At 39.6% G+C, this 19,522-nt stretch overlaps 1 protein-coding gene across 2 annotated transcripts; it reads right to left on the bottom strand.

The window, feature by feature from the left end:
* Positions 1-567: 567 nt before the first annotated feature.
* Positions 568-19,318, bottom strand: LOC114462034 (semaphorin-4E-like). 2 transcript variants are annotated; one of them, XM_028444589.1, is made up of 14 exons: positions 19,134-19,318; positions 10,202-10,636; positions 9,928-10,070; positions 7,990-8,052; positions 7,551-7,649; positions 5,328-5,427; positions 4,986-5,096; positions 4,701-4,852; positions 4,433-4,605; positions 2,949-3,105; positions 2,656-2,878; positions 2,361-2,476; positions 1,626-1,845; positions 568-1,550 (listed from the first exon to the last, which is right to left on the bottom strand). In XM_028444589.1, the coding sequence occupies exons 2-14, from the start codon at positions 10,308-10,310 to the stop codon at positions 793-795; spliced, it is 2,424 nt and encodes an 807-aa protein (XP_028300390.1). In that variant the 5' UTR covers positions 10,311-10,636; positions 19,134-19,318; the 3' UTR covers positions 568-792. The 2 variants fall into 2 exon arrangements, with proteins under 2 accessions (XP_028300390.1, XP_028300391.1); XM_028444590.1 differs by lacking the exons at positions 10,202-10,636; positions 19,134-19,318 and having other exon boundaries at positions 7,734-8,052; positions 9,928-10,013.
* Between the last annotated feature and the right edge of the window lie 204 nt (positions 19,319-19,522).

Raw genomic sequence — 19,522 nt, forward strand, 5'->3', positions numbered from 1 at the left:
GAGGTTACTTTGTTACTTTGTGGACAGAAGTACTGGAGCGGAAAATTTTATCAGAGAGCTTATATCAGGTATTTTAGATGCAGTCCAATAAAATCCGATATTCGTTTTCTGGCTGATATCGGACCGATATCCGATATCAATATCCGATCAGGACACCTATATTAAAATTGTCAGAAACATGGACACATGCTAAGTGAGAAGTACAGCCTGCTGAATCAGACAAGTTCAACACCACTTACAGCTGTAGCGTTGACAAGTCATAACAGAAGAGTTCACTGAAACTGAAGTTAAGAGAAAATCTGCCCACAAACCCACACTCTCTCTTCCTCCTCTACTCTGTATCTTCCTGTCCTCCTCCCTGATAAAAACCTGCTTCCTCTGGGCTCAACATGGTTCAAGCAGCAGAGACGGGGTCACTTCAGGTTTGGACATGCATGCAGAGCCTGATAATTCATTGCTTTATGCCTTTACCACTCCGTCTCTAATCAGAGATTCAGATTGAATTGGGATTCAGCCATTTTTAGGTTGAGTTTCTGTTCATTTTGACAAACTTACAATGCAGCTTCATTCAAAATTAATCAAGGCATTTTATTTTAGAAAAGCACACGGTGCATACTTAAGCAGACTCATGAAGTAAAAACAAAAACCATCCCAGCATCGTTGAAGAAGAAACTAATCAAAAGAATTTTTAATGAAGGGACTGCTTTTAAGGACACCTCTCAGCAGAAGTGCTCCTATGAGAAGAATATTTCCTCGTGTTGGCCTTGGATTCATTGGAGCACCTCAGCAGACCTAAATCTCCGACTCATCGTTTATGAATCCCAGACCGTCCAGACTTGAAATGTTGGCCATAGGTGTGAAGTGGTTCTCTCCATTCCCTTTGAAGTCAACAACAGTGTGATTATTATTGGCACTGCAAGGTCTCTGTGATTCAGGCCCCAGGAGTTTTATCTCTGAAGTTCTGCTCGGGATGTGTGAGTACTCGGCTGACTGCTGTTTCGGCTCACTCGAACTGGATCCGTGTGAAAGTTTTAAACACTCCAAATTCCCTCGAGTCCAAATCCAGAAAATGACTCCCATCAATGAGAGACAGAGAAGAGACAGAAGTGCCACGGCCACCTCGAGGCGAGTGACCTTGCCGGGATCACTTTGGGTCTCTGGGGGTTTGGGGTTGTTGTCTTCTGACGTTGCCTGCAGCTCTGGTGCAGCTGTACTGTGAATAGGCTCAGTGGAATTCATCACCTCAGTGTTAGGAGTGGTGCTATCCTTCACCGCTGGGCCAGAGCGGAGCAGTAAACGGTAGGCTGCCATTGTCCGATTATATTCTTTTCCTTTCACCTGCTCTACTGAGTCACAGATATACAAGCCAGTGTCTGATTCAGAGGCACGGAGGATGAGGAGGCCTCCGCTGTAGATGTAGTATTTACTGTTGGAGGAAAGTACTCGACCAGAGAAACGCCAGCGAGCCTCCGCCAAGTTGGAGTGAAGTTGGCAAGGCAGCTGGATATTGTTGTCTGGAGCGAGGGTGACGTTGACAGCTGCTACCGGGTCTAAGAAAAAAGTTGAGACACAATCAGGATTAAACTAATGTGCTGGATTTAGCCACAAAGTGAAAACTACTGTACCTGACAGAGGACAGAATGCCACATCAGCATCTTGCAGACTCTGAAATGCAACGTTTGAGGATGGTGAAAGACTGCGGACAGACAAACACTGGCTGCTGTAATTTTCCCAGGCACAGTAAGGATCCCTGGCCAGGATGCAGTCCTCACAAGTCTTATGACGGCTGCAGTTACTGACCGCCACTTGGACTGCACCAAACTCTGATCCAGCATACAGCTGACCCTGGGATTACACACAAAGGTATCACACAAAACAAACAAATATGAGGCAAGTATAATCAGGACATAAGAACAAGAGATACACAATACAGAGCAGGTAGGCTACATTATGTAGAGACCAGTGAGTTTCATTGTCTTCATTCTGAACAGCATGTTAAGTTGAGGTTTTGTTTATTCAGACAAGGTTTTTCAGAAAATTTTAATCTCCCGACATGTTTCTACTGTCAACTGCCAGTCTTCGTCAGAGGAGCTCTCGAGTATCTCGTTGGAACTTGTACATGTAAGTCAAGTGAAACTTCAAAGGAATCATCAAAGGTGATCAGCAGAACTCCTCTGATGAAGACTGGCAGTGACAGCGAATCATGCTGGGAGATAAAAATTTGCTAAGAAACCTTGTCTGAATAAATTAAACCTCAATTTAACTATATTTGGAGAACATTACACAGACTATATTTTGTAGAAGTCCAAAGAACTTCCCGAGGACAAACCATTCAATCTAAAACTTTGTCTGGGACTTACCTTGCTGGATGAAAGGCGAAGGATGCTGATTGGCACTGGTTTTTCAAACAACTGCATCTCCTCAATAATAAACATCTCTCCATCATAGTTGACGGCCTTTAGAATGGAATTGTTTTCTATCACAGAGACAAATCCAATCATTCAACTCAATTAAACCAGATCAAAAAACAGTGTTTGAGGCCCAGTGTCAGAAATTGTCTCAATCTGCTAGCAAATGATCAAAGGTAAGATATTTTAAATTTTACCAAATCATGAGTCCAGGAATAAGTCTAAATAGATCCTTTCATGTGTTTACCAGTTCCAATGAACATGACGCTGTATTTTTTCCCATCCAAAGCAGACACACTGTCCACCACAATTCGAGTCAGCAAAGCTCCTTTCTTGACCAGCAGTGGCCCTCCAGTCAGTGGGCGAACAGCCTCGTCCATCAGGGGACGGTCCCTGATGAACTGGAGAGTTTTGTCTGGAAGGTCCAGCGAGTGATTCATCCCCATTTTACGAGCCGCATTATTGATGCACTGAAAACAACCACTGTTAAGAATGCTGTCCTTTGATGTTTTTCACTTCCCATGAAGGTCTTAAACTTACCGCTCCTGGTCGGGGAACTGGTACCTCACCAGTGTACATCACCCACTTGACATGGGATGTCTCAACAGCAACAGGTGTCTTAAACTTCCCCTCATTGAAAATGTCCCGAATACTTGACACACTATATGCACATACTGCAGATACCTGAGAGAGGCTCCTAAAACACACATCACACATTTATTGAAATATCAGGCAAAGGTTTGGTCATCCATTCATAAGTCATCAGGTAAAAGAAAAATGAAGACCAACATTTAATAAAAGAATAGCACATTGAAAATGATCACATTTAAAGGGTACCTGTAGTGGAAATGTATACAACAAAAAATGTATTTTCCAATAAATAAAATGTTTTTTATTTAAAAGAAAAAAAAAAAAAAACAGTTAAAAGCCACACCACTGACTTTTTGACTTAAAGAGTTGACCCATATGAGTTATTTTAAATGATTCCTCAGGCCAATATACAGCGCTTGACAGATCAATGCTCCTAGTGGGGCTTCCCTCTTGAAATACCGACCATGTAAGTTTGGAGAGACGGAGAGTCTTTAACCAGGTCATGTGACCTGGAGAATGCCTGGAGAACGTATCACTATACAGCAGTCACGTGACCACAGGCTTGGATATATTCATTGGGCTAAGGCTTTTGCTTGTTTTATTCCACCTGTTCGACTCCTGGTCATGGCAGAGGCAAGCAAAAAGTTTATAACTGCTTCTGAGGAGGCTAAAATGACAGCACTGAGACCCGACCCCCTCCTCCTTCCGCCGGACACCGCCCCATGCATGCCGGAATGCCCGTCCCCCGTCTGCCCTGACCCCGGCCGCCGCGCCAACCCCTGGCAAAGGGGGCCGACGACGGCGGCAAGGCCAGGGAGTAGTGGGGGAGCACCACCGACGAGAAGGGCCGAGTGTTGTTATAGCTACCTTTGGCTTTACACTCCGCCATTGTTCAGAAATGTGAACCAGCGCTGGACGATGATAGGTTAGCGTCAGCACTGCAGCTCAGCCGATCGTCATTCAGCCTGTACGATGGTCAGTAGGCAATTCAAGAGGGGATGGCGTTCCCCTTGTCAGCAAAATGACCAAAATGCGTCCCTTTTGTCAACCTGCCATCCCCTCTCTGTCGAGGCAGAGCAGGATGAGTTTGTTCTGTCTGACCCACTGATCATTTACAAAGTAAAATAAACTAGTAAGTGAATTTGTGATTTGTGGCCCCCCTCCCCACCCCGCTACTCTTGCTGTGGTTTGGTCCAATGTCCCTCTCTACCTGTGTCCAATGCGCAGACACAGGTAGAGAGGGCTGGTGTATTAAACTCTTTACCTGAATAACCCTAATTTGCAATACACCAATTTTTGATAGTTTGCAATTAATATTCATTACAGGTACCCATTAATATCCCTAACAGAACAGGACAGTATACTGCACAGTAGTCAGCCAAAACCCTCCCTGAGCCACAAAGATGAATTATATAATTGAAATAAACACTTACGACTGTGGAGTGAAGACAGCATAGAATACACTTTTTGCCCAATCATTGTGCTTTAGCAGGAAGACATCCTGGACAATGGGGGGCAGACTGGGTTCAGGGAGGGAACAGTCCAGACGAGCTTTCAGGAACGACGTCCATTTCCTTTGGAGTGTCCGCTGACCACCCATATCCCCCTAAACACAGACAGAGCACACAGTGATGTTAGAGAGAGATGAGAAAGTCAAAGATCTGTGCTCTTTGGCTTGAATTTAAAATCTCTTATACATGCCTTGCAAACACGCGCCACACGTGACACAGTTACTTTGCGGTAGAAGTCGTATTCCAAGGCGTTTTCACTGAAGAACAAGTACACCTTATCATCATCGCCTTCGGGACTATTGAAACTCTCACCCACAAAGTCCATGTAGACAAAGTTTGGCCCTGAAATCGCACAATGTTCAAGAAACTTTAGGAAATGGCAAGAGATAAAAGACTTCTTTTGGAGGTACATGAAGAACATTGTGTATGAAGCAGTAAACTTAGAGATGTTTAGATGTACAGTTGCATCACTCACCACTAAGCCAGGAGCTTTTAAACTCAGTGCGAAGAGTCAAGTTTGAGCTGCGCAGAACCACAGGCTCTGAGCCCAAGAAGTTGATAGATGTGGCAGAATACAGGTCATTTCCTGTTGGACAGGAAGACAGAAGTGAAAACAAATTCCTGGAAATCCATCACTCATGCTAGGATGGAACAAGATCACATTTATAAGCCTAATAATGGACTGAATTTGTCGAGTGAGTACTAATGCCACGCAATATGTTTTATCAGATGTTTGGGATAAGGGTTTTAGTCCGTACAAAGAACAAATTAGGAAACACCTACAAATATAATATTTAAGCTTTCTGCTCAAACTCACCAACCATGAGGGAGGAGTATCTCTGAAAAGGGTCAAAAGGACACTTCCCTTTTCCCTCCTCCAGCTTTCTCTCCAGCCTCAGTTGTCCATTACCAAACGTCTGTCAGAAACCAAGAGTGGGACAGACGAAAGAAGGCAAAAATTAGAAAACATAACACTCAACAGTGGTGAATGTCTATCTGTCCAATTTGGAAAAATAAGCAAAACGTTCAGAAAGTTCCCGAGATTTATGCTTATACTTTCATAATTTGTAACTTTTAAACTTTTTGAGTAATTACATTTTTGTAAAACTGGATTCACTTTTCAGCTCCGATCCCATTTTTAGAGTGGACCGCTTGTTAAGCTAGAGTGGAGCTGCTCCAGTTTTTACCTAAAATATTTGCAAACAAATTACAAACCATGCTAGGTTAGTGCAAATGCTAGACTAATGCTAATGCTAGATTAATGCTCATACTAGGTTAATGCAAATGCTAGACTAATGCTATTACTAGGTTAATGCAAATGCTAGACTAATGCTATTACTAGGCGAATGCTAATGCTAGGTTAAATTGAATGCATGACTAATGCTAGTGCTAGAATAATGTTATTGCTAGGTAAACATTAATGCTATGTTATTCTAATACTAGATTAATACTAGGCTAATGTTATTGCTCGGCTAAAGCTAATGCTAGGTTAGTGCTAATATTAGGCCAATGCTAGGTTAGTGGTAATGCTAAGCTAATGCTATTGCTAGGTTAATGTTAACGCAAGGCTACTGTTATTGTTAGGCTAATGCTAATGTTAGGTTAGTGCTAAAGTTAGGCTAATGCTATTGTTAGGAAATGGTAGGTTAACGCTAACTCTAGGTTAATGTTAATGCTAAAGCTAATTAATGTTATGCTAATGCTAGGTTAATTTTAATGCTAATGCAATGCTAGTAGGGATGTAACGATTAATCGTAAGGCAGTTAAAAATCGATTCATAGGTATCACGATTGACATCGATACTTTGAAAATTAAATCGCAGTACTTTTTTTAAACAGCAGAGGGCGCTCTGTATTTATCACTTCTCTTGTTCAGCAGTGTACCGGCGGGTGGAATCTGCTACTATTTTCTTTTTGGCCGCCTTCTACTCTTACATGTTAATGTTACATGTTAATAAATGATTCCTTGCCCCTTTAGCACCGAAAGAATATGTGTAATATTACGTGAATATCTGTAAAAGTCACGTTTTTCTATTAGCTCTGTCTGCTAGCATAGCATCTCTTCTTCACTGCTAGATTAGCTGCATGCCAACCGACCACTGGGTTACCAGCGCCCTCTGCTGGTCCAAACAAATATCTGACGTAAATCAGTGCAATGATGGGTTTTTTTTCTTTAAAAGTCCAAATGTTAAGGCACAAAATACATTTTCAGTTGCACTTTAAAAAAATAAATAAATTATTATGCAAAAAAAAAAATATTATGCAGTTTTACATTGTTTACTATAGAACCAGAATTTAAATTAATAAGCTGCTTCTTCATTTGTATTATTCCTTTATTTATTTCATTCAAGATTTATTTTTAGTTAAATTTCATTGTTTTGAATAGTTTATCAAGGGATTATTTTGACAATTAAAAATAAAAGGAAAATAATACAGTATTTTCTATTTTTTCCCCCCAAAAAATAAAGGAATATATTTCAGTCATCATTTGTCTACAGTCCCATTTTGTAAAATAAATCGTGAGAGAATCGTATCGTGAATCGAATCGTATCGGGCGTTGAGTGAATCGTTACATCCCTAAATGCTAGCATAATGCTAAGCTAATGCAGTGCGATGCGGGCCAGCACCTGCATTCCCACTTGCATTTACTTCAGGAAATGCAAATATTCTATTTTTTTTTTCCCTGTTCTGTTTTTTAAACACAACACTACATTATTCTTAATATTGTACGTTTGTTATGTTGTTCGGGTATCTCTTGGTCCTTCTCAGACAAAAGCAGTTTGTTTTGTTATATTCCTTTTTATACACCGTTTATTTTGTACAGGATCAAAGGATCTATTGCATAAAGCAAGTTGAATCTATACATGACATTGGTCTGCACCCATCCCTTCAAAAGAACAGTTTAGAGACATAAATGGACACACTTTACACACGTTTTTGGCCAGTGGGAAGAACCCAGTGAAAAATTGAACAGGACATATGATGGATGAAGGGATGGATGTATGAAGAAATAGATGGGTCTAATTCTGCTGAAAACCTACCATATAATCACAGGTTGGGTTGAAAGCATTTGTGCCACACACGTACATAGTCGTGTCATTCACTTTATGTAAAGTCCGAATGTAGTTACGACATTCCATCTGTAACAAGATACAGCAAAAAGAACATCAAGGTCGTGGCTTTGTGAGTTCAGCCTCAAAAACACAAACGTGCAGCATACACACAGTGACAGCATGTGACCTTAAGGTCAGGGCTCTGCACAAACACTTTCCCTCTGTGTCTTTATTTGGAAGTCCAGTTAAAGAGAGTCCTTTGTAAAGACTCGGAAAGGGAGAAATACGTCCATATTAATCATTTATAAAAGGAAGAGATAAGTACCATGAAGGGGGATAACTGCCTTCAATCAAATGTCATATTTGAAGGCTGCTTCCAAAAAAAGTTACTTTAAATAAGCACTACAGTGAAAAACATCCAACAAACCTCTGAATGTTTCCCCTTGTACGTGCACTCCCTCTGCTTTTTCTCTGTGACTCTCCAATACACCTGTGGTAACAAAGACAGTGACTCATGTCAAATCAAGCAGGGGTAGTGTTGCATCATTGGTAGTCACTTAGGCCTGCACACCTTGTTTAGCTCAGATCAGGACCTGTTTAACTGTTATCTGATATACCATCAGCGAAATACACTAAGGACACTGATCACTGTGACCAAGTGTAACATGGCTGGAATTCAGTAAAATTTCACATGCAAAGTCAAACAAACAGAATTGCAGAACAGAGTGATGATGCCAGAAATAACACTCTACATAATGCAGTGTAGCATTAGGCTTTATGCCAGAAGAAATTACACAATATCTGCTTTCGAGAAGGTGACATTTTTCTAAACTGGTGTGACTATATCTTCATACAATGTATGCAACATTTTGAGGGCTTCTTCCTTATGTTCAAATCATGTGGCTTTAACAAAGAAATTGTTTTATGAAATTTATATCACTTCTGATTGCTTAAGATATTACTTTTCATTGGTAAAAAAAAAAGAAGAAAAAAAAGAGAGACTTTAAAAACTAAAAATGTTCCTGTTTTACCATCAACTATGAAATTTGCTCTTCTCAGCAAGCTGAGCTGAGAAGAGCCTTTTGAAGTTTGTTATATAGGCTCGATAATATACAGTAACTGCAGAAAAAGAAAAAAAACCCCAGAATGAATATTGATCACACGTTTTCTGCCTGTGGGATGATACATCTGAGGGCTTATAAATGATACATATGAGAGAGAAACAGATCTAGACTTGGATTAATGTACAATTGTTCCTCATTATAACTTTCATCCATCCATTGTAAGAACCTGTATACATACCTTAACTGGGACTAAAGGACATGCAAACCAATGAGTTACTGTGCAGTCCCAAATCAAACAATGATACAATGCATCTACTTTATGTTCAGACAAGGTTTACAGCTTGTTGGAAGTGCAAAAATATGGCTAGCAACTGCGATGAAAGCTGTGTGAACGGAAATCTGTTTATCGACTGGATGAGGCACCACTATGTCCGAGGACCAGTACCTGACAGCGCCCTAACAAACAGGTAAGTTCTCCTGACAGAGTTCATCATTTAGCCACGATGAAATGAGAGGAAACAATCTGGTGAGGATGCGGTTAGTGCCATGACAGCCACCCATAGTATCCCCTGTAAGCAGAAATGTAGTAGTGTGCTGAACCAATACGTTTAAAAGCTGTATTGACAGATTTTCTGTGAAGGAATTCTGTCATAACCGCGTCTGGTTTCAGACGTAACTCTGGCTTGGTGCCCGTTAGCTTATCCCACAGATCCCTCTCATAGCAGCCCGGCTTGAAGCGGTCCTCGCATACCATCGAATTTCCTACAAACAAACGTATTGTGTCCCATACCGATATTATGGAGCCAACTTCTAAATAACTCTGACTTAGTGTTGTTATTTGGCTTAGAGATGCAAAAGAAATGTTTCTGTGGGGTTTTTCCTCTTGTTGCTATTGCAACCATTGGCTTTACACTCAGAAACGTTACCCAACGCTGAACAATGATAGATTAGCATCACAATGCAACTCAACCGATCATCATTCAGCCTGTACAATGGTACGTCACAGCCAGGCAAGATGGCACTGAGCATAGTACTCTGAGGGTCACATTATTTATGTTCTTGTCTGCTCCACAGGCATTTTTGACTAACTTTATCTGGCTAACTCTAATTTACTATACGCCATATTTTAATAAAGCTTGTAATTATATTCACTACAGGTACCCTTTAAGTAAGGTGACTCCAGCAGCCAAATAATTTTGTAAAGGTTAAAGTGAGTATTAAAGAGTGATCTTATGGATTAGTATGAGGTAGAGAATGAGGATGGATGGATAAATAGCTTCCCCCACAGTATTTGCTCTTACCGCAGCTTTTCTGATTGAGATGTTATCAATGTCGAGGGCATAGATGGCCTCTCTGGCCCCGAGCAGCAACAAACCCAGGTCATCCCTCATCAGCATTGTAGAGTAATTTAAGATCCCTTCTTCTTTAAACAACTTCAGGTTACCTACACAGAGAACATTTTTATTAAGCCATGTTTATTTTAGCTGCTTTGTATTAAAGGTGAAGGCCTGCTGGTAGAGTTGAGGTAAATGTACAGAAAAAAAATGAAGATTTATGAGAAAATGTGCGACTCACTCTGATATGGGACGGTCTGTCGTGGGACACAATAGTGAGTGTTGACAGTAACACAAAAAACATAAAGCATCAATCCACAGACGATGCTTTGAACTGAGAGAAGAGACATGGCTCGGAGTCCACGTTAGTCAAAGTGTGGCCACTCAAGCACCCAGTCAGAGACAAAACATGGTCCAAGGGCCAGGTTTTGTCACAAATTTGTAAGTTCACTGTTCGATCTGGTTCAACTTCTGTTTATTCATAAAGTTTGTAAAAAAGTGGTTCATCCTGGGTTGCAGCCAAGCCTACTCTGGTTCTGGATTCCTATGTTGGTGTGAGCCTCCAGTGCAGTGCTAAGGAGCCACTGGTATCCTCTGTGAATGGAGGAAGGGAATCCATACTGCCTGGTTAGTGGTGAGGATAGGTGAGGCAGGACATTCACACACTGGGCCACTTCTGCAAAGAAAAAACAGATAAAATTATCACAGAAATCGATTACATTGAAAAAAAAATAATAGTCCCACAATCCAAAAGAGCAGACATGGGCAACTGGCACCCCGGGGACCAGCCCTCGCTCTGATTTTGAGCAGTCCCTGAAGTAAATGCACAAAATGAGTTATACACTAGACATAGACAACATAAATACACAAAATGACTCAAAAACACACAATGGCAACTACAGCAAAAAAAACACCTAATGAGAGAAAAATTATGAAATTACAAAACAACAAAAAAAAACTCAGAAAACAAAAATTTACCCAAAATAACAACAAAAATGTACAAATTTGCTCACAACACACAAAGCAACAAAGAACAAACAAATTGAGAGGAAAATAGGCTAAATGACTTCAAAAACACACACACGACAACAACAGAAAGTGCAAAGTGAGAAATAAATTACATAAAATGACCACAAAAAAACGCAAATAAAACAATAATATACACCAAAAACACATGAAATGACAACACTAACGCATTGTTCTTCCCTGTATTAATGCTCAGATTGGTCGTTATTCTAAATGCTGATATGTGAATGATATTGTGGCCCTCAGATCAGAAAATTACTTTTTTGTGGCACCGCTGGGATAAAAGTTGCCCATCTCTGCTATAGAAGGAAATTAAAACTTTTGTTTTTAAATGTACTGGTTTTGTTTTGTTTACGTTTTTTTTTATTTCTATTTTTTGTGACAAGCTTATGGTTCAAGAAAAAACATGTTTTTAAGTTGTGTTGAGATTTAAAAATTGAAAAGCAAATACCGGTAGGTTTTCTCTTTCTGCAAAAACCTCAAATTAGAAGAAAAAAATAAGAGGCTGACCTGACTTTGGACATTAAAATTTCAAAATGATGTATATTTCTTGCTTGCTATTCAGTGTTCAAGGCTAGCGACACTTTCAATAAATTGCTCACCCTTTATCATCAAACTGTACATGTTCAGTTTTGTCTGGGGGATTTTACAGTTTTCTCTTTTTGTCCCAAAATATTTAGTGGTGTCCCTAAGCTCCAGTACTCTGCAACAGTTAACAGAATAATTGGGTTTCGATGTTGGTGGATGGTTATTCTTATACAACTGGAACAAAAAACTCTGGCCGAGTAAAGATAGCTTGAGTGTTGCTCACTGATTTTAAAATGGTCAGAAACATGGACACACGCTAAGTGAGAAGTACATCCTGCTGCATCAGACAAGTTCAGCACCACTTACAGCTATAGCTTTGACAAATCATGACAGAAGAGTTCACAAAGGAAACTGAAGTTTAGTGAAAACCTGCCCACAAACCCACACTCTCTCTTCCTCTCTATACTCTGTATCTTCCTGTCCTCCTCCTGCTTCCTCTGGGCTCAGCATGGTTCAAGCAGCAGAGACGGGACCACTGCTGGTTTGGACATGCATGCACAGCCTGATAATTCATTGCTTTTCCACTCTGTTTCTTATTTAGAGATTCAGGTTTAATTGAGATTTTGCGTTTTTAGGTGGAGTATCTGTCCATTTTGACAATTTTACGACGCAGCTTTCCTCAAAATTCATCAGTTAACTTTTTTTTGAGAAAAGCACACGTTGGGATCTGAATAAACAATTATTTAAAATAATGATAACAGCATGAAAGAAAAACATCACCCTGAACTTCCCACAATATACAAATGAATAGACAGTGAATGAAATACTGTATATATCATATGGGAAAAATACTTATTCACTTAATTTACAAATGGATACATTAACAAGGATGTGGACAAAATGGGTGTCCGTTATGGACAAAATGAAAAATACTGGGATTAGGACTGACTGACAAGAAACAGAGGTTGTCTCCGTCAGCGGCTATAGAAAACAGTGAGCCTGCCTCTAGTGTCAGAAGGGCAACACCTTAAAACTATAAATGCCTCCCTGTGTGGAACTCTGCATATTTTTATTTCTACTCTATTTTTCTTATCATTATTTTTAATTCTTATTTTGGTTTTACATATCCCTGTTTTGGAAAAAAAGGAAAAAACAAAAAAAAGACGAGTATTGAGGTCTTGTTGTATTTAAAATGGCTCAATCTTGGTATGACTGTTTTACGACCAAGGTGTACAGCAACAAATACAGATATGGAGTGTATGTATGTATATATGCACTGTAATATTTGGTACAAAAACCATTTCAGCATTGCGAAGTGGTAGTAGCATTGCACGGCTGCTTGAGAACTGTTTGGATTGTAAACAATCCAACAGATTTCACTCTGATGCAGCGTCTGAAGCACACAGTAGTTTTCAGAGTTCTAAAGGACAGCATCCGAATTTCAGGCTCTCTCTCTCCTCAGTGCTTCTGAACAGCCATGCTTCTGCATGTGTGTTTTGCAGCTAACTGCCATGCTCTCCCACCTTGTTGTTACTTGACACAGTAGGACAAGCTGCTGCGTGCATACTGCTCCTTTGTTATTGTCAGTGAAGCAGTGACTTAGATACTTTTCTCCCTGTGGATGTTCAGGGGTGGAGGGCGGTGTCAGCCTGGCTGATACAGTTGAATGGAGAAGTTTAGCTGCTTGTTTTTCACTCCTACTGACAGACAGTGCCAAGCAGTGTGGACAGGCAGGTATGGCCGTGATAATAGAAAAGCATGCAGCAGTTGTCCTTCTTACTTTGCCTGTTTATCCAGGGTCACAATAACACGCTGATATGTGCATGTGTTGAGGGGCAGGACCATGCATAGCTGAGGCTTTTACAACTTACTATGCTGCTGATCGTAAAGTACAAAGAGGAATATTATGTTTAGTCTGGAAGCAGATTGTTAGCTTCCACACTAGACATAATATTCTTTATGTACATGAAACGCAGCAGTGTAGCAGAATGAGAGTTTTAAGAATTATGTGGACACGCCTTTTTTGGTTTGGGTCTGTACTAGAACTCTCTAAGTAGACTACATTCAGGCCAGTGTTTAAAGAAAACAAAAGTAGAAAATAAGAAGTAAAAAAGCATGAACAAAATGCCTGACTGCTGTTATTGACAGGATATAGCCTTATGAAAAGCAGATTAAACTATTTTAGTTAACCTGCACTGCACTTTTTGATGTTATCCATTTAACATACTGATTTGTATATAGATTTATAAACTTGAACTGAGCCATGGCAACGTGTAGCCACTTGGCTTCGATGAAAGATACTAGCAGATTGCGATATGGACCAAAGCTCATATCTCAATATTTTTTCTCATCTCATATATCAATATAGACGATATTGTGATTTTCTATATCGCCAAAATAAAAATCTTTATATATCTTGAATCTCGATTATATTGCCCAGCCCTACAAGACACACTTTAATATTAATGCAAATTCTTCCTTTCCCATCAAAATTGGTTAAAGTAAAATGCTACTTCATTATTGTTTGATTTTGCATCGTGCCATAATCAGCAGAGTTTAGGCGCCAACTAGCCTTGGCCCAAGGCCAAGGCAGGCTGACTTATAATACTGTATCATGTTTTTCTGCAGTCAGTGCCTTCTCCTCGTCCTTCTCTCTCTGCTCTGTTTCAGGTGTCGTGAAGCTGATGATGGCAGTTCCTGATCTGTGGTTCAACTAGTCTGAGACACTCTGATGTTCTATCTCTCTATCCTGGTCTGTTGGTCCTTCTGTTCACTAACCCAAACCAGTCACAGCAGATTAGCTTCCACCTCTGAACCTGGTTTTGCTGGAGATTTATTCCTGTTAAAAGGGAGTTGTTTCTTCCCACTGTCGCTAAATGCTTGTTCATGTGGATCTTGTTGGGTTTTTTCTTTCTTATTATTAATTTTATATTTTGATAAGCACATTGAGATGATGTAAATTGCGTTATACAAATAAAGTTGAATGTCCAGGAGCACTTACAGTATGTGTTGAATGGGTTGTCATTATGGGACAGCGCTAAAGCGACTAGATTACATTAAAATGTAAATGATGCAACCTCAAATGATCTCCCCTGAAGCGACGAGACTTGCATGATTTTTCAACTTTGAGCAACTAGTCAAGCATGACCTAGTCACTCAAAGTAGAAAAATTTGAACTTTTCAAACAACAAACCCTATCCTTTACTCTCTGTAGCCGAGGCAACAGCCCCTGTGAGACGGCTTGTGCAGTGGGAGTCTGCCGCTGGATACTTCCTCAATACCGGGAACTCTTAACATTTATTAAACTTTAAATATACCCGTACACAACCAAGTAAAACAAAAAGTACAGGACGGGTAAGAAGCAGTAAAGCACGACAACAATATACAATATACAATGTGCAAGTAGTCGGATTAAACTAAATACCTGTTTTAGGTATAACCACTCACTCCTTCCCTCTGTTCACAGCCACCACCATTATAACTAAGCTTCACACTTGTCACCATATGCACAACTACAACATCACATCTAACTCTTTCCACCCTTTCCATTTCCTACCTTGAGTCTCTCCTCCCTGTTCCCTTCCCCTCACTTAGGTGTAACACTGCCCTCTCTTTTTATATCCTCCTTATAATAAAGTGTTTCTTACCCTTCTTTAGGGAGGGTGATTGTCAAAAAAAAAAAAAAAATATTTATTATTTTTTTAAAGTCCATATGTCGGCCGGCCGATATATCGGTGTGAACGCACCCTGAACCTTACGTCATATTTTTTTAATTAGTCATAGTAACACCATATACCGGGATAAATTAGGGAGGAGTTTTGACGGTATCAAAATTTGGATACCGCCCAAGCCTAGCGCCAACAGTCTGCTCTTTGCCTGCTAGAGTCAAAACATCAATCACTGTGTTTTGTCAGGTAGATCAGCCTCTAGAAAACCCCCTAAAAAGGAGGGGTGACAAAAACTGCACATTTACTTCTACATTAATATCCTCTCTGGAACCAAGCAACACTAAAAAGTGAGCACTCGGGTTTTTGAAAGGCTTTTATCTGTCAACAAGTGAAATTTGAGCTTCTGGGGGTTCAAAGGCTGCACATCATCAAGTAAACCATGCAGAGGAAGCCCTGCAGCGATATCTCCAGACACCCCAACCACTTAAAGGCATAGGGATATTTATAGTGTGCTCAGGAGCATCTCATGCTTTCTACCTTAAGATGGACTTTCCACAGCTGCAACATCTGAAACATGCACGGACACGCATTTTGCTGTCATGTTTGAGTCAAAACACATTTTGAAAAAAAACGTGTTGAAGAGTTGCAGAGCAAGAGAGAGCAGCCATGACTTACGCATAAGAACGTAACACTGTGTGACTCAATCATGCCGTGTTGCAAGGGCGAGGCCTCCTAGGGCTATAACTGATTTACCAGCACGGTTGACTAACCGTCCTACAGGTTTGACGCTGTTTTAGTCACGGGTGGGCTGGATAACTTAGACTACCTGCTGCTTGTTTTCCTATCCATTATTCTGTCGGCTAACATAGTAGTTTAAAACTAAAATGCCCACTGGCAGGCTAGTTGGCTACGATTAGGGCTGGGCATAATGTCTGTTTTTTTTTTTTTTTTTAAACCTATTCAAAATAAGGACCAAAAAAGAAAAAGGCCAAATTTAAATACTTTTATTTTAAACATAATCTTTAACATTTGAAAAGAGGTAAACAAAAACTATGGAAAAAAAAAACCAAAAAAAAAACTGTTCGATGTACAATATAAACATTAAATGAATTCTGAATAAATCAGTGCACACCTGAGGTAGAACTAACATCTCTACCATGAATCGAACAATATGTATTAAGAAAATGTTATGGGGCAATTTTGATATTTATCTCCTTATTTATAATGAAATTCTTTCCTTAAAAAAAAAAAAAAAAAATTGCATTACGTTGAAACAAACAATATGTGTACAGTTTATTGAGCAAAATGCAGCTTTAAAATGGAATTATAATGAAAAATAATTGTAAAAAATGAATTGATTAATTGTGCAGCCCTACTTCTAGCACAGCGACTAAACAGCAAAGTGATGGTCACCTTGGACACTTTGTAAACTCTCTGACACCAGTTCAGCTCTGGTTTAGATGTTTACAACAGCCCCCTTTTCTTTTGATGTACAGGTGAGTTATAATTAGCTGAAAACAGTACTTGAAAAACACGCTTTGTGATTGTGTACTGATGTCAAACCTGCAGTGACACGCACTGTTGCCATCATCTGATGACTAACAGTCATTGGCAAGAGTAAGACAACAAGCTAGCAGCAACATATACACACAGACTCACCCATTGAGTAAAATTTCGAGAACAAATTACTCATCATCAATGAGACGAGACTGCTTACAACTAAATGCACACTTGAATGCATGTCGTGTACTGTATACACACACCCAGGCATGTTTCTGCACGACCAGAGGCACCAGAGGGAAATATCAACACTCTCACGAGTCACGACTAGACCCTCTCTACCTGTGTGTGTGGTGTGACACGTTCACTGACAGACACGAACATCTCAGAACACAAAAAACACGGCTCCAAAATGTATACTCGGATGTCATGTTTCACTAAAAGAACAATCGCTGCGGAGACAAAATGACATCATCATTCAGTAGAACAGCAAAGCAACACTAAAGCTGACAAATCTTTAATGTACGTTAATCACAATGTTCCATAATAAGTGGACTGACTGACTTTAGAGGCTCATTTCCTTTGCTAGAAAAACAAGCGAGCACCTACTGAGCCTGCATGATCCTGCTTTGTATCGTATACTGAAAGCTGTGATTCCCAAACACTGAGTAGTGACCCAAAGATTGTTGTGGAATGAGTTCCTACTACAGGTCATCATCAGGTGATCGCATACTTAAAGAAGTCATCCTAATAGAAATAGTGTGATTTTCCACTACATAATGTTTGGCTCTGTGAGAGTGTACACTGATCTCTGCACAGAGCAGGAGATAGAAATAAAATAATATTAAACAAAAAAAAAACATAATGTATGGATGCAATGTTTGGATTCTTGGGAGTCACAAAAAAGGTAAGAATTTACTATGTACAAATAAATAATTTAAACACCCACAAAAACAACATTAAAAAAACACCAACAGCTGCTACTGTAGAAGCAGTTGTTGCAGATGTTAAAATCCATGTATATCTTTGCACAGAAATACATTCACAAAATAAACTTGTGACCTAATGATGAACCCTCAACTTTGACATTTCACATTCACAAACATGCCAACCACACGTGGGACACATGATACCTAGAAAGCTCTTTTTATGCAACGCTTTTCACACCTTAACACATTGGGTTTTTCCTGCACCTCAGTTAACCAAAACACCTAGACAACATGCTTTACTTCACGCTCACACCTCAGCTCTGCTCCATTTCATCTGAAACTTAGTGTGTAAACACTCACTATCATCTGTTTTCAATCCACAATAGTATTGGAGTTCTTTAAGAATCACAAAAGTGCAGATATATTCAGTCAGTTTTGTGCATGAAAGAAAATGTTCCTCAATAGCAGTGCTTCTCATTTTGATATCACACATTTCTGGTGACCCCAAAGTCTTTCTTATCTTTTTAGAGTCAGTAGTTTTCGATTATGTTTATTCTCTGTTACAAATGCAGAGTAGCCAGGGATTGTTGTGCCAGCTCAGATATTTTTATACTGCATTTTATTTGAACTAGATTTATATTTGAGAAAGTATCAGTATAGAATACAGTTATTTTAATTTGAAAAACAATAATAATTTAAGCACATATATATATATATATATATATATATATATATATATATATATATTAAAAGAGTGGTGAAAAGGGTTTACACGTGCCGAAAATGTTTTGAAAGTGGAAAAAAAAAGTGCAGCAAAAATGCATTAAAATGAGCAAAAATATGGCAAGAAAAAGTGATTAAGTTGGTGAAAATATGGTTTGGTGTAACTGCAGGAAAAGGGTTAAAAAATTTTTTTAGCAAAAATGGGCTCAAATTGTTAAAAAATATTCTTAGTTTCTTGAAGGCATCTGGCGACGCCCTCTCAGTGTCTTGCGAAGCCAAATGGGGTCTTGACCCCAAGGTTAAGAACCCCGCTCTATAAAGCAATGAATTATTATTATTATTATTATAATTATTATTATTATTATTATTAAGTTAAATTAATAAATGATAAATAATGATGAATATGAACTGAGAAATCAGTATACATAAAGATCAGTTAGTTTCCTGATCCAAACCTTTATCCAACCCTTCCCCTTGTACCGTGCGCACTAACGGCTGCACTAAACTTTGTGTAACAGTATCTCTGCAGCGTGCCACTGTTTGGACAACACGAGTATAGAAGCTCTCAGTGTCTATAATTAGACTGGGATATCCTATAATCTTTAGATAAGACGGAGAATTTGCAGCATGGCACGGTCTGTGCGCCTCCCAGGTTACGTACAGGTCCGAGTCTCTCGACACAAACCATTTGATCTCTGAGATCAAACAGTGCACTGTTGTCAAATGGGGCCAAACACCGCACAGTGTTCTGCCTCCAAAAACAAAACCAACCGAACCCACCAGCAGAGATCAGACTTACCGTGGATGTGTTTTCCTGTGCTCCACCTGTAAGTCCACCAGCACACAGCACTGGGAGTGTGACTCCTGCAGGGAGTGATTATCCTGCAGAGCCTGGTCACGTGACCTGGCTCCTACCTTAGTTAACTGAGACAATGCTGGGTTCCTCACTCTGAACTTTGTCCTGTTTGTTTTTCTCTCCCAGTCCAAACCCTGAATTAATCAGTCAGGTATTAAGCAACACTTTTTTTTCTTCTTCTTCTTCTTCTTTTGCTCAATAATCAGTGGTTCCCAATCAGGGGTTTGAGACACATTTATGTGTTTAGGAGAGCCCACTGTTCCACAAATAAAAAAATCATATGGAATTATATTGACAGGGTACTTATGATAAGATGAGGGGTAAAGATGATT

Source organism: Gouania willdenowi, chromosome 4 (genome assembly GCF_900634775.1).
Source record: "Gouania willdenowi chromosome 4, fGouWil2.1, whole genome shotgun sequence".
NCBI classification, from domain to species: domain Eukaryota; kingdom Metazoa; phylum Chordata; class Actinopteri; order Blenniiformes; family Gobiesocidae; genus Gouania; species Gouania willdenowi.